At 46.3% G+C, this 14,794-nt stretch overlaps 1 protein-coding gene and 1 non-coding gene across 2 annotated transcripts in view; both read left to right on the top strand.

Moving 5' to 3' along the window:
• NAT10 (N-acetyltransferase 10) overlaps positions 1–14,794 on the top strand; it is a 38,795-nt gene that overhangs the window by 4,754 nt on the left and 19,247 nt on the right. Inside the window, exons 2-11 of the mRNA XM_049648451.1 lie at positions 1,116–1,238; positions 1,551–1,642; positions 2,230–2,401; positions 4,122–4,244; positions 6,107–6,168; positions 7,579–7,693; positions 7,791–7,898; positions 11,009–11,142; positions 12,366–12,459; positions 12,602–12,700. Of these exons, the coding sequence (XP_049504408.1) occupies positions 1,131–1,238; positions 1,551–1,642; positions 2,230–2,401; positions 4,122–4,244; positions 6,107–6,168; positions 7,579–7,693; positions 7,791–7,898; positions 11,009–11,142; positions 12,366–12,459; positions 12,602–12,700 (1,107 nt within the window). The 5' untranslated portion in view covers positions 1,116–1,130. The remainder of the gene's footprint in view (positions 1–1,115; positions 1,239–1,550; positions 1,643–2,229; positions 2,402–4,121; positions 4,245–6,106; positions 6,169–7,578; positions 7,694–7,790; positions 7,899–11,008; positions 11,143–12,365; positions 12,460–12,601; positions 12,701–14,794) is intronic.
• Positions 3,076–3,182, top strand: LOC125917300 (U6 spliceosomal RNA). Its single transcript, XR_007456147.1, has one exon. It is a non-coding gene; the product is annotated as a U6 spliceosomal RNA (small nuclear RNA).

Raw genomic sequence — 14,794 nt, 5'->3', positions numbered from 1 at the left:
GTGGCCTCAACTCAACTGACAAGTTGGGCAGAGTGGGGAGCTGGAAAGAGCTTAGGCTTTGGAGTCGGGCAAATTTGAGTGTGAATCCTGTCATATTCCTTCCTTAAAATACTTGAATTCTTTATACTTGCTCCTTTCCTTATAAAAAAGGAGCCATTGATTGTAACATAATGTTTTATACTAAGAAAGCACTGCTAAAATCCATATTTGGATTGGAGGGTAGAAGGACAGTTAAGGCACACTTAAGGTTCAATTAATGAACTTTATATTTAGAATGCAGCAGGCTCTGTAGTTTCTAGGTAGGCTGTCATTCTTCCTTCAATGTTGTAGAAATATAATTGATATTCCTGATGTTTCTTTGGTGCATTTTTTGTGGTAATAATGCATTATTGTATTGTACGTAATCCTAACTTTAAGGTCTGTCTGTACAGGCTTCAGTACGGGTTTCTCTCCTTTGAGGAGACAGTTGGACACATTTCATCACAGTAATATTCATTGATTTCCTTTCTCTGATTTTATTAGTAATGCATATGAATAAAAAAAAAACTCTAAAAAAACAAAAGAACAAAATAAGAACCACCTGCAGTCTCACCATCCACAAAAATTACATTTTTGTGTTTTCTTTCAGGTTTTTTTTTCCCTTCATGTTATGTACATGTGTTAAAAAGATGGTATCATGCTTTGTTCTGTGATGTCAGTCTTCTCATAAGCATCTTTATCCATATCCTTAGATAATTTCTGAAAGTGATTTTGAAGGAGCTTTTTTGAGAACTGCCTTATTCTCTCACAAATATACCATTATATATTTTAATCATTCTATTTTGTGGAGCATTGTTTCAAGTTTTTTAAAAAACTCCTTGATAGAAGTATGAAACACAGCTTCCCTTCTGACTTCCATGCTGAGGAAACATTTTCTTTGCCTCCCAAGCCTCAGTTTCCTAATTTTAAAAATGAGACTGACATGTTCCCTAGGGAGCAGTTTGAGAGTTAAGTAAAATGATACTTCCCAACGTGCCTTAGCATAGCTCCTGGTCCCCCAAGAGGCTGCCAGCTAATGTTCCTCACCCAGAATCTGGCGTTCATGTCCAGTTGTGTTTCCTTTCTCTCTCTTTCAGTGATAGTCTTTCACCATGCATCGGAAGAAAGTAGATAACCGAATCCGGATTCTCATTGAGAATGGAGTTGCTGAAAGGCAAAGGTCTTTGTTTGTTGTAGTCGGAGACCGAGGAAAGGACCAGGTAAGACCTCGTAAACACTTCCTGGCTGACTTCGTGTCTTGTCCCACAGTTAGCTTGTTACTGTTCCTCTGAGGTTTCAGCACATAATAACATTAAGGTCCCTTTGACTGCTTTTCTCTACATAAAATGCCTTGTGAGAACCTAGGGGTGGACTGAGCGCAAGGTTAAGAGTGTGTGACCAGGCTTCTAGTCCCTGCCTGGGCACTGCCCTCTCCTGGCCCTCTGTTTACTTTCCAGATCTGTCAAAATGAGGTCTGGCAGTCTCTGAGGTCTCTTTTGGCCATGAGATTCTGTGACTTTTTCCTTTGGCAGGTGGTCATACTCCATCACATGTTGTCCAAAGCAACTGTGAAGGCTCGGCCTTCAGTGCTGTGGTGTTATAAGAAAGAGCTGGGGTTTAGCAGGTAAGTTGAGCCTTTTGAGTGTCCCATACCATTTATAGTTGCTGCTCCTTAATTAAATGCCAGGAAATGATTATCTGACATAGTTTTTCAGGGATTGTTAGGGAGCTGCGACCTCTGAGGACTCTTCCAAATAGCGAAAATAATAGAGCTGATGTCCTTCTTTCATTCCTGACGATAAATTTCAAAGCCACCTTGCCTTTCCCAGGTCTTCTGGGGAACGGCACTGTGTAGTAGAAGCTTTGGCTTGAGACTAAGGTAATGAGGTCACCAAGGTTGGTTTCAAGCTCTGGTCTAGCCAAATAGGAGGTTTAGGTACTCTCGTTACCCTTCTTTTGAAGATGAGAATCTGTGGAAGGTGCCAGGGCAGCACAGTAGGATTCCCCCACAGACTCACCCCTGGCTCCGGGCCCATCCTCTTAACCTCTCTACTCTTTCCTTCACTTTTAAACGGAGGGCGTTGGCCCTGCGATAGCTCAGTTCCTTCTGGCTTGAAGGTCTTGATGGGTGATCAGTGAGCCTGTCCCCTGCTCCCACCCCTTTAGCCTCTCTGGTTAACTGGCTCTCCTGGGGTGGGTGGGTGATTGCAGTCACCGGAAGAAAAGAATGCGACAGCTACAGAAGAAAATAAAGAATGGGACGTTGAACATAAAGCAAGATGACCCCTTTGAACTCTTCGTGGCGGCCACAAACATCCGCTACTGCTACTACAATGAAACCCACAAGATCCTGGGCAACACCTTTGGCATGTGCGTTCTCCAGGTGGGTGGCTTCCTCCAGCTTGGGACTGGCGTCAGAGAGCGGAGGGCTCCCCTCAAGAACAGGCGGACAGGAAGGAGAAAGATTGACCCATACAGCCTCCCCCAGGCAGTATCAGTGGAATAGTTGGCCACTTTCCAAAGCAAATTGGGTAACTCACCCCATGTAAAAATAAACTTTTCCACTTAAAGCGACGCTTAACCTAGAGATACCAAAACTGACACAGGTGCTCCATCATGGCTGGTTCTAACCGGCTGAGGATGAGAAAGAAAGTATTGTGAACTTAGAGGGACCCCAGATTCCCAGATCCTAACTAGAAGTAGCCGAAGACTTTGGTGAGCAGGGAGCAGTGGGACCTGTTTTAACTGGCTGGGTGTAGTCCTTAAAACCCCCTCACTTTTCCTCCACAGAGAACTACCTGGTACATTTCTTCTCTGGTATTCTTGTCTTGCCAGAACAAACTTCACATTTTTTTTGTTTCCAGCTCTGGCGGTCTCTGTTTTATCCTTTGATTCTTGGACACCTGTGACCCCCCAACTCCCCCCCACCCCGAAAGGAGAACACATTTAAGCCCCCGTCCCCAATTTTGGTGCGTGTTTATCATTTGCATGTAGTACCAGGATTACGTAGGTCATAAGTTGTACCTTATGAAAGGTAAGTTAAGAAATGAGGGGAAAGTGCTCGCCTTGGCAGCACATATGCTAGAGCTGGAATGACACAGAGAGGAGTAGCATGCTCCCTGTGCAAGGGTGACACACAGCTTCCTGAAGCATTGCATAGTTTTGGCATTCAGAGGGCACTTGTTAGGATGAGCACTGGGTGTTACATGTAAGTGAAGAATCTCTAAATTCTGCTCCTGAAACCAACCTTACACTCTATATTAACTAACTGGATTTTAATAAAATCTTGGAAAGAAAAAAAAAGGGGGGGGGGCGCCTGGGTGGCTCAGTCGGTTAAGCCACCGACTTCGGCTCAGGTCATGATCTTGCGGTCAGTGAGTTCAAGCCCCGCATCGGGCTCTGTGCTGACAGCTCAGAGCCTGGAGCCTGTTTCAGATTCTGTGTCTCCCTCTCTCTGACCCTCCCCTGTTCATGCTCTGTCTCTCTCTGTCTCAAAAATAAATAAATGTTAAAAAAATTAAAAAAAAAAAAAAGGAATGAGGGGAAAAAAAATCACGGATTGGAAGTTTTTGGTTTATTTTTCTTACATTCCACTTGTTTGTCCCATACTGCTGGCTTGCATCCCACCTTGTAGACTAGAAAGGAGCATTTTGCTTCTTCTCACCTGGCCACTGGTTGGTAGTGAGTGCTCTTAGGCCACCACTGTTACCAGGTGCAGTGAAGATGGCTCCTTGAGGCAGCGGCTCCCCCATGTGGGGCAGTTTGAGTTTTGTCAGACAGGTTTTATGTAAACACATCCGAAAATGAACGTGAGGTATTTGTGAAATACAAGTGCAAATCACTGGAGAGGATTTCTTCCCAGATAGGATCTTGTGTGAGGCTATTAGACACACTTTTGTCATACAAAACCGGATACACCTCTTGCCCAGTGCTGGGCTCTCTTCTGTGCCCCTAAGTAAAGGGAGGTGTGTGGGCCCCTCCTGGTGAGTCGAGTGAGGGCTATGGTCTTGGGTTCGTGTTCGGAAGCCCTCCTTTTATTTAGTTAAACTTCCCCGGGGGTGCTCTTTGTGTGACTAGCCCTTTTTGAGGTCTCTTTCTTTCAGGATTTTGAAGCTTTAACTCCAAACTTACTGGCCAGAACTGTGGAAACAGTGGAAGGTGGTGGGCTGGTGGTCATCCTCCTACGGACCATGAATTCGCTCAAGCAGTTGTACACAATGACCATGGTGGGTATATGGTTTTTAACTGAGTTGTGGCGGTTCACATCAAGTGTGTTTTTGCTGTTGGCCACTTTCTTTTAGGAGTTCCTATGGAGGGGGCACCTGGGTGGCTCAGTTGGTCAAGCAGCCGACTCTTGATTTTGGCTCAGGTTATGATCTCACTGTGGGATCGAGCCCCATGTCAGACTCTGCACTGAGCATGGAGGCTGCTTGAGATTCTCTCTCTCTCCTCTCTCTGCTCCTCCCCTGCTTGTGTGTACTCTTTCCTCTTCTCTCAAAATAAGTAAGTAGACTTTAAAAAAAAAATTCCTGTTGAACGGCTTTAGTGAGCAGTCAGCACAAGGTTTGGGTTGGGAGTTCTTTGACTGTAAGTAATGAGAAGGTCACTGCAGAGAAAGTCAGTGACCTTGAGTGTGCCCAGGCATCTCTGAATTTCACATTTCCTTTCAGGTATTTGTAAATTCTATACCTGTGAGATTCATGTATGTGGCAGTTATTAGGTAGTTACATTTCTGGGATGGTATTCTGCAAAGAGCCACGCCAGTGCCCCCATTTTGGATTACCAAAAAGGGACCATGCACAGACTTGCCCACCAGTCCTCATGCTAATGGATAACGAAGGAACATTTGCTGATTCCACTCCCAGTTTGGCAAGAGATTTGACTGTGAGAGGGGTAGTTTCCACCCAAAGCTGAGGACATGGTTAGGAGTGGGAATATGTCTCTGTGGATTCACAACTAGTCTGCGACCCCATCAGTATTGCCATTTGCATGTTCCTTGTGACAGGTTTTAGTCACAGGCCTGTGGCCCTGCTCAGGAATGGCGTTAGAATTGGCCTCAGGGTTTCACAAGCTGCGTTTATGCGGGGACATGGACTTTTCCACAGATCTTAGTAGCTGCTTCCCGTCACCGCTGCTTCTGTAGCCCCTCTGGCTTCCTCAGGGGCCCTCAGACATGCTCAGTATGCTCTCATCTCATGACCTGTGCACTTGCTGTTGCCATTGGGATATCTGCACAGCCCGCTTCTCACTGCATTCATGTCCCTGCTCACATACCCCCTCCTCTGTGGGACAGACTCTGTCTGTCACTCCTCGACCTGCTTGATTGTCCTTCACAGCATCTGCCAGCTACCTAAAGTTATATATTTATTTGTTTGTTGCCTGCCTCCCTGTGCTGGTCTGTAAACTTCATGAGGTTAGGGACTTAGTTTTCCTCACTGGTGCATTCCCTGATTCTGGAAGAGTGCCTGGTGTTTAGTAAGCACTCGTTAAATACTTGTGAATGAATGAATGACTTTTTGCCCACATCAGTTTGTTTGTCCTCCTTCCCCCTTTTCCCTGCTGCCTGCTTCTCACCTCAGAGGTACACCATGTAAGTAGCCACACCCCTGCCATTTGCTGTCACTGCACATTGTTTTTCATTTGGAGCATTTGCCAGATTTTTTTTTTTTTTTCTTCTTACTCGTTTCCCTCCGACCGTTAGACTGTAGGCTCCATGAGAACAGAGTTCCTGCTTTATTGAATACTGGTGTATACCCGGCATGTCTGGTTCACGATTGGTATGTGTGTTTTATTGAATGAATGAACGAACACATTTTATGATGCTGGATAAAATGTGGAAAAAGTCAAAGCCGAGGTGAGAGGATGTTTGTTGTAATAAAAAACATTACCTTTAGCATTTGATGATCCATCCCAGTTCCAGCAAATAGCAGCTGGGCTGTTCAGCACAGCAGGTTCTGGAGGAGTGGGTTTCCAGCAGTAGCTCTGGCGCCTCCTTATCCCAGGCTTGCTTGATAAAGCTGCTTCACATTTGGACCGCGGGCCGCAGCGCTGTTGGGATGTCTGTGTTCACAGATGTTGTCTCTTTCAGGACGTGCATTCAAGATACAGGACGGAGGCCCATCAGGATGTGGTGGGACGGTTTAATGAGAGGTAGGTCTGAAGCACATTTCTCGGGTCCTTAATTGTGGGGAACCGCGGTGCAGAGAATATTTTTGTCTTGGACCCAGATGAAAGCCGTGCTTTTGTCTGAGGGAAGGTAGCACAGGGGTCCAAAATGGTGAGATTCCTGACAGCAGTGGTGGTGGCGAAGCCAACTGGAAGCAGTGAAAGTGAGTGGGGAGCTGGGGCCTGAACCAAGCCACTCTCCTCTCTGGCTTTTAGCTTACTCATCTGTCAGAGGGGTGATTTGTCTGGATCACTGTTTCCCAAAATGTGTTTCACAGAACACCAGTATTTTAAGAGGGACTTTATGTCAAAAGGGTTTCTGCCAGATACGTCTGGGAAACGCTGATACAGTTTTTCCTGTGTGAAGATTCACGGTAGCCTGTTGTAGTCTCCAAAAAGTGTTGCAACGGCAGGGATCTATTTAACGGATTGTTTCCCAGATTTATTTGACCATAGAGCCCTTTTTTAGGAAGCATCAGTTAGCAGCCTGTGAAACACCTGAAGAAGCTGTGGCCTGGATCAGTGGTCCTCATCTACAGCAGTCTTGCTCCCTGGGGACATTTGGCGATGCCTGGAAACCTTTTGGTTGTCATGACTTGGGGGGAGGGAGTTGGGGGGACGCTACTGGCATCTAGTGAGTAGAGGCCAGGGGTGCTGCTAAACAGCCTAAAATGTACAGAACAGTCCCACACAACCAAGAATCATCTGGTCTGAAATATTGCTGGTGTTGAGGTTTAGAAATCCTGGCCTCGGTGAAGCTTGGGGCCTTTCCAGTTTGAATCCTCTCTGGTGTTTTCATTTAGTAGATGGAGTAGGCCAGTGGGGGCGGCCCTGTGCTGCTGGATAGAATGGAAGCCTGTGAAAGTAGCATGTGAGGTTCTCTTCTTGCACCTGTGGGAGAAGTTTGACTTCTCTAGCCAAACACATGTTTTCCTGCACATGGGAATGTCTATGTTACATTTCTTGAGGCAGCTTTCTTCTCCCTTTTCTTTGTTTTTTCTTCCTTTGTGGCAGAAGGTAAATTTGTGACTGGTGATCATTTGTGGAGTGGGGTAGGAATTCCCCATTTAAGGATGGCCTGAGACAGCTCAGTCCTCAAAGGGTGAGCCTCAGAGGTGTGGGAAGGGCCCTATGACTCAGTTGTGCACAGTAGGAATGCTTGTAACCCGTCTCGAGAGAGAGAGTTCTGGGTTTTCTTGTTTGCTGTATAGAACGTGTTCAGGTGCCTTGTAGATGAGGCTCAGAGTCCTCTTACACTGCTCTCCAGCTGGGTTTTGGCTCTTTCTAGCTTTCTTAGAGACGTGTGGGCATCAAATCATTTTCCTCAAGAAAAGCCACACCTTTATCATGTATCGGCCCCTCCCCCCAACACCTCATTACGGTTTTGTTCCTCAGATTTATTCTCTCTCTGGCCTCTTGTAAGAAGTGTCTTGTCATCGATGACCAGCTCAGCATCCTGCCCATCTCCTCCCACGCTGCCAGCATTGAGGCCCTACCTCCCCAGACCCCGGTGAGTCAGCCAGGGGTCCAGGAATCTGGGTGAGGCCGTGTTTTTTGTGTGGACCCTCTCGTGGCAGTGGCAGACCTTCTCCTCTCCTCTCTGGTAGGATGAGAGTCTTGGTCCTTCTGATCTGGAGCTGAAGGAGTTGAAGGAGAGCTTGCAGGACACCCAGCCCGTGGGTGTGTTGGTGGATTGCTGCAAGACCCTAGACCAGGTGAGTGTGGTGTGCCGAACTTCCCTATTCCAGTATAGACAGGGCAGAGGTAAAATAGAACATGCAGAAAGCAGCGGAAGCCAAGTTAGGACAAGTGAGGATTTGGATCCTCCTTGGGGAAGGGACCTTTTCTCTTGCTTGAACCCCTGCAGCAACACCAGGGCTAGTCTCTGTCATCTGCCTTCATGGCAAGTCCAGAGATTATGTCCCCCTTCACCCCAGGTCATCAATTCCCTGAGTAGAGGGTCTGGGGGGAGATGGATGGAATTTAAAGAGGAACCCCCCAGTGCTTTTTCCAAGAGAGGGTGATGTATCTGTATTATTCCATTTCAGTCCAGTTTTGATGACTTAAAGGTTTTGGCCTATGCCTTGCATAGAAGTGAGAGGAGAGCCTGAGGCCCCTTGTACTTACTCTGGTTCCAGAGTGAGGCCTGATAAGGCCCTCCAGGGTGGGATGGACCTGATCTGTAGGTACAGATAACAGACTGGGTGGGAGCTTCCAGAGTGCATTTCTGTGCTCACGGAGGTGGCCAGGGCTGGTAAACTCGGATTCTCTCCTGGTTCCTGGGGTGAGCAGAGCTGACCGGGCAGTGCCCAGAAGCCTTCAGTTTGTCAGGTGTGTTCAGGATTCTGATCATGAGCCTCTTGGCACTGGACTCTGCCCTCATGATGGACAACAGCTGCAGTGACACGTCCCACTTGGGGCAGAGCCCCAACAGGCTGATTCCCTTGTTCATTCTAGAAATAGAATTATTAGCCACATAGCTCTCTATGCAGAGGCTGCAGGCTTTAGGTGGCTTTGAATCCAGTCTGGGTATCCTTTGTCAGAGGAAATGCAAGAGGATGGAGAAAGGGCAGAAGAGGGAGAAGCTGTAAAAGCAGCAGGAGTGTTAGAAAAAAATACGTAGAAAAAAAAACACTGAGTGTGAAAGAGTGTTCGTTAAAAATGGAAAATGGTGTTTCTACTTGGCAGTCTCGCTCTGTAGAGACAACTGCCATTAACAGTTTATTTTGGATACTTCTGGAACTTTGTCTACGCATACAAATGGATATTTTAAAAATACGTGAAGGGGTTACACTGTACAGTGTAAGTGATCCCCTATTACGCATTGGGTTGGTTGGTTGCAGTTTTTTTGCTGTTATAAACTGTGCTGTTAGGATCTTCTTACAGATACGCATTATCTCTGGGATAAGTTTTTTTCCCAGAAGAGTTGCTGGATTAGATTGTGTGTGCATTAAAATAGGTGTCGTGCCAGTTTGTGGAACCAGCAACAGTGTGTGAAAATGCCCTTTTCTGTACGCCTTGCCAGCGTTGGCTACAGTTAAACTTCCAAGCCTACCAATGTGCTGTGGGAACACAGGATCCCTGTTTTTGTTTGTATTGCTTTAATTATGAGAGAAGCAGGCACTTTATCATATAATTACTGGTCATCTGGGTCTTTTTGTTTTGTAAATTAGTTTGTGTATTGGTTTTTCATTTTAGCAAATTATTTTAGAATGCGTTTTCAGTTCAGATTTCTTACTCTTCTATTCTTACTCTTCTTTTTTAATAGTGGATTTTTTCTGGTTATGTTTTGTCGGAGTTTAAAACTTCTCTAAACAACAAAAGGGCAAAATACGGTGTTCAACGAAGGCCACGTTAAGATGAGCTGGGCCTGGATCCCCTGAGTGTTTCCTCTGGAGAGACTCTGGCTTCCTGGAGCTCTTCCCCTTCCTTCCCTTCCATTTGCCTGGGCTTGTGTCTCTTCAGTGTCTTCTTAGTGTTGCTGCCTGGGTGTATAAGGCAACTTCAGGACCTGACAGGCCAGGCTGGACCATCTGGTCTTCTTCCCAGTCTTGGTGGCCTGTTCCCAGGGCAGATGCCAGTTGGGTAGTAGAGTTTGGCCCCTGAGTAGTGTTGTGGTTTCTCCTCTCACTCAGTGCCTGCTCTCTTAGGTGCCTGACACGACCCTAGGCACTGGGCTCAGCAGTAAAAAGGAGGGGCACGCCTGCTTTGTGGGGCTTATGTTCTGGTGGCATGAGACTGACCGTGAGTCAAGGAAACCAGCCCATCCTGAAGTGTAGTAGAAGGTGCTGTGTGCAGTGTGGACACAGGGCATCAAAGAGGGGTCGGGGGTGCAGGAGATAGGTAGAGGCTGCGGCTCTGGGAGGCTTTGTTTAGAAGGTGATCCTCAAGCAAAGCCTGGAAGGAGTTGGGGAAATGAGCCATGGGGCCATTGGAGAGAGTGCTTCTGGCAGAGGGGCCACTGTCTGCATAGGCCCGAGGTAGGAGTCTGCCTGGGGTACTTGAGGACCAGCAAGGAGGCCGCCAGGGGTGAAGCAGAGTGAGCAGATGAGAGTAGGAGGAGATGGCAGAGGTCACACGGCACAGCCACGCGGCCCTGAGGGCTTGGCCTTACTCTCTGAGAGGTGGGTGCCGTGGAGGGTTTCACATGCACAGTGTCTCAGCCCGGCTGCCGGAGGGATTCTTAGGCTGAATTTTAAAAAAAGATCCCTCTGGCCGCTCTGTTGAGTCTAGACTGTAGGGGAACAAAAGGGAAGCCGAAAGACTAACTAGGAGCCTACTGTAGTAAGAGGGGATTCAGGATAGTGGCTTCAACCAGCCCGGTAGAGGATGGCACTGGTGAGGAATGGTAGGATTTATACATATTTTGAAGATAGCGCTGATGGGCTTTGCTGGTGAGTCAAGTGTGGGGAGAAAATGGAGAAGGCTTTTGGCTTAATCAGTTGGACAGTTAACTGACAAGGGGAAGACTGTAGATGGAGGAGGCTGGAGGGGGACACTGGGTTCCCCTCAGGTCAGTCAGAGAAGCCTGTCTGATGCACAAGGGTAGACACACAGGGGCAGTTGTGTGTATACAGGAGTTTGATGGGTGGGGAAGAGGTCTGGACCAGAGACATGAATGGGGTGTTACCAGCATCTGAGGGGCATTTAAAGCCTTGGGCCTGAGAGGAGATGACCAGGCAGTGAGAAGCCCGAGTGCTGAGCCTTGCCTCCTGCAGGAACTGCCCCCACTTTGATTTAGCCTCAGCTTCTCCACAGTGGTAGTAGTAGATGGCTGAAACTTGGTCTTTCTCAAAGCTCACCTGATAGGGTTCTCTTTTCACAGGCCAAAGCTGTCTTGAAGTTCATTGAGGGGATCTCTGAAAAGACCCTGAGGAGTACTGTTGCGCTCACGGCTGCCCGAGGAAGGGGGAAGTCTGCAGCCCTGGGATTGGCTATTGCTGGGGCAGTGGCTTTTGGGTAAGGAGGTCTGATTCCCCCTCTTTGGGAATTCTGAACTCTCAGGGAGAAATGTGCAGGATAGGGGTCAGGGGACTAGGAGACTGTTCCTGGGTCTGTGCAGGGTCCTGTGTGATTTCTGTAGGTCATGGGTTCTGGTCTGGAAAATAGCAATACCGCTTCCCCCAAGCACGCCCAGCCCCAGCCCCATGGGGCACATATATGTGTGCAGGCACACATGGACACATACACCAGGACCTTCGTGATCAATATTTAAAGTTGAACAGATACACACAGAAAGTTGGACAGACATAGAAAAGCAAAGAAATGGGGGTAAGAAACGTTAAAACTCTTCAGGAGATGGGAATGTGTATGACCATGTTTGCTAACTGCGAAAAGTACAGGTTTGGCATTTGAATGATTTTGATCAGTAGAAAATCTTGTTTGCTTTTGAGGATCTACATTTGAGTGTTTTTTGTCCTGGGTGGAAGATTTATGCAGTTGCCAGAAGAGTGTGTACTTCCAACTTCGCAGTCAGAAATAATGGATCTAGAATTTACCATGTCCTCATATGCATTATCTTCCTTGGTGCTCCTAATAGCTCCGTAAGCATTTCACAGATGGGTCAACCTAGGCTCAGGGAGTTTCAGTGACTCACTCAAGATCCCCCAGCAAGTCAGTGCTGGTAGTGCTGGGGCCGAGCCCAAGCCTTGACTTGTCTCTTGTCCCTGCTGCTCCAGTGGTACCAATCAACACCTTAGCTGTTAGCATCCTTTACAATGAACGGGGGTCCCCTGCAGGTTCACTGTGGCCTTGGCCTGAGCACTGATTGAGCTATCTGGCCTCACAGTTTGGAACCCTCTCAACACAGCCAGTGATGACTGTGAAGCCACCCTCTTGTCCCAGGACACGGGCTTGGGAAGCAGCATGCTGGCTCTGCACACTGAGGGCGTTGTGTCCAGTTACCTCTGGGCAGTGTGCCTTCACAGATGTCGTAGCTAATTGCCAGGACATACTACCTTCGAGTTGTTAATGTGTTTTCGTTAGTTTGGGAGGAAAAATATCCTCAAAACTGGAGTTGCTTTACTTTTCCTCCCTAAAAAGTGTTCTTTTTTCCTGCCATTATCTCTGGTTACCACCTGTGTGATAGGGCGAACAAAAATCTCTTCTTTCCTCTTAATGTTCCCTAGAAGTCCCTTGGATTTCCTAATGACTTATAAAAGTTCTCTTCTTTTGTTCAATAGGTACTCCAATATCTTTGTTACCTCCCCAAGCCCCGATAACCTCCACACTCTTTTTGAATTTGTATTTAAAGGATTTGACGCTCTGCAGTATCAGGTAGGGAATTAGAATAAGAACTCCCATTGATTCAGAGCTGGGTTTAATCTAGGTAAAATCTTTGGGATGCCTGCTTACTTTAATTTTCACTTCTAAAGCTTGTTTCTAAAGTTTGTCATTGGTTTGACTCTCTTTCCATCAGGAGCATCTGGATTATGAGATTATTCAGTCTCTCAATCCTGAATTTAACAAAGCAGTGATCAGAGTGAATGTATTCCGAGAACACAGGCAGACCATTCAGGTGAGGCTCATTCTAAAACCCTGCTGAGTGGGGCCAGTGTCCTGCTGTATTTAAATACAGTAATTTCACATCATTTTATGTCCTGTGTAATTGCATGTCTTGTATACAGTGTTGTTGTTTTATGATAAACCTGGTCCAGATTTTCAGCCTCTTCTCAACGAAGACATTCAAGCAAACTAACAAATAACGTATGTAGCCAGAATGGAAAGTTGTAGTTTTATCCCTTGAAAATTGAGTAAGTGTATTTGTGAGTATGCTAATCAGCTAGAAGAAATACAGTTACTGTTCTGACATCAGTTCTCATTTTGCTGGGTTACAGCAGGTTTTGAAATGGTGCATCTGTAACTAGAACAATAATCTCTCCATTTAAAAGAAAAAAAGAACTTTGCAAGATGTACTCTGAATCTTTGTGGTTTAGCCACTGGCCTATTTTCCTTTTTAAACAGTGTTTCCCTGAAAGCTCTATAAATCTCCAGTGCTCTGGAGGCCTGAATGGCTTGCACTTGTCCAAAGGCTGCAATTTTGTTCAGTTGTAGAAAAGCATCAGTGTGACAGGCTTGCAGAAAGGATGGGGGCCGCTGGGCTCCTAGCGGAGGAGGCTCATCGATTATTTTCGGACTTGGGTCCGGGTGGGAAGTGGGCCAGGCACACTTGGCAGTTTATGTCTTTGACCTTTATGCTCGTTAAAGCATATGTATGTATGCCTGTCAGGATGGTATTTCTTTTATCAAAGGTCCAGATTGTAAATAATGGTAAGTGTTTATACTTTTGATCTAAGGAGCTTAATTTTTTCTTACTGGGTCTCTTTCTAGAATCTCTTCATTCTTTAGTTTCTTCCACTTTTGCCTGACACCCTTGGCTGAGGTGGGGGGGCGGGTACAGATGGCGGGGTAGGGTGAGGTGGAGGGCAGGAGGCCGCAGGGAGAGTGCGGCGACCTGTTAAAACTCAAAAGTACACAAACCAAGGAAGGAACACTTTTCTCTGAAATGCCCAGGCTCAGCCCTGCTGCTCCTTCGATTTGTAATTAGAGACCTGCTTGTATTGCCAGAGCCCCTTTGTCTCCAGACTGGAGTTTAAGCCCAGAAGAGGTGACCTGACTTTATGAGGCTCCATTTGTGTCCCTTGGAAGCCTCCTCTTCCTTGCTGGAAATTGAGAAAAAGACAAACATTAGATTAAAGTTGGCTGCGTCTCTTCAGGGGGCTGCTTTCTGCTGCTTTTATGAGGTGCTTGTTTAATTTTTCCCCTTAAGAGTCCCAAGACATGGGGCCCAGCCGAGGGTGTGTGTTCCGCTGTTCTAACTAAGTGGAGTTGCTGTCTCCCTGACCTATCATTCAGCTTCCAGCAAAGCAGTTAGATGATCTTGTAATGAAATACTTCAGAAAAGTGCAGAGATCAGTGGAACACTCAGATACCCGGCACTTAAGCCTTAGAAATGTTGACATTTTGTTGTTTGCTGTGTTTCTTTCATATTTTAAAAGTCCTTTTTAGTTTTGTTTTAAAGACTGAAAGCATCACAGACACAGTTGAAGCCCTTCTTCTACCCCTCCGCATCGCATTCCCTTCTTCTGCCCCTCCCTATAGGTAGCTCTACTCTGGATTGGGATTTCCTTCTGATTCACATGTTTGTGTTTTACTATGTAATTATGCCTCCATAAATGGTAACATACTGTACTTGTCCTTTTTCAGCCTGCCTTTCTTACTCAGCATTTGTTTTCAAGATTTGTCCAAGATTGAAGCTTGTGGCTTGGGTTGAGTTTAAGCACTGTATGTTTATATTACCATTTATTTATGTTCTAGGGGTGGATGTAGGGAGCTCTCGGTTTTTAGGGTATGAATAGATTTTCAGCTCTCTTGGATTTTGCCAGATTCTCCTTCTAAAAAGTGTACCTGTTTACCTTCCCAACAGCATTTTTTTTTTTTTTTTAAGTTTTGTTTCTTCAAGTTCTCATCAGCACTGGGTGTTTTATTGCTATTTAATTTTTACCTACCTGTATGTGAAATGGGATCTCCTTGTTGTCTTTGGCATTGCACTGACTGCTAGTGAGGTTGAGTGTCTTTGTTTATGTTAATTGGCTGTTCAGGTTTCCTGTCC

This window comes from Panthera uncia, chromosome D1, assembly GCF_023721935.1.
Source record: "Panthera uncia isolate 11264 chromosome D1, Puncia_PCG_1.0, whole genome shotgun sequence".
In the NCBI taxonomy this organism is placed as follows: Eukaryota; Metazoa; Chordata; class Mammalia; order Carnivora; family Felidae; genus Panthera; species Panthera uncia.
This window is presented reverse-complemented; position numbering and strand designations above follow the sequence as displayed.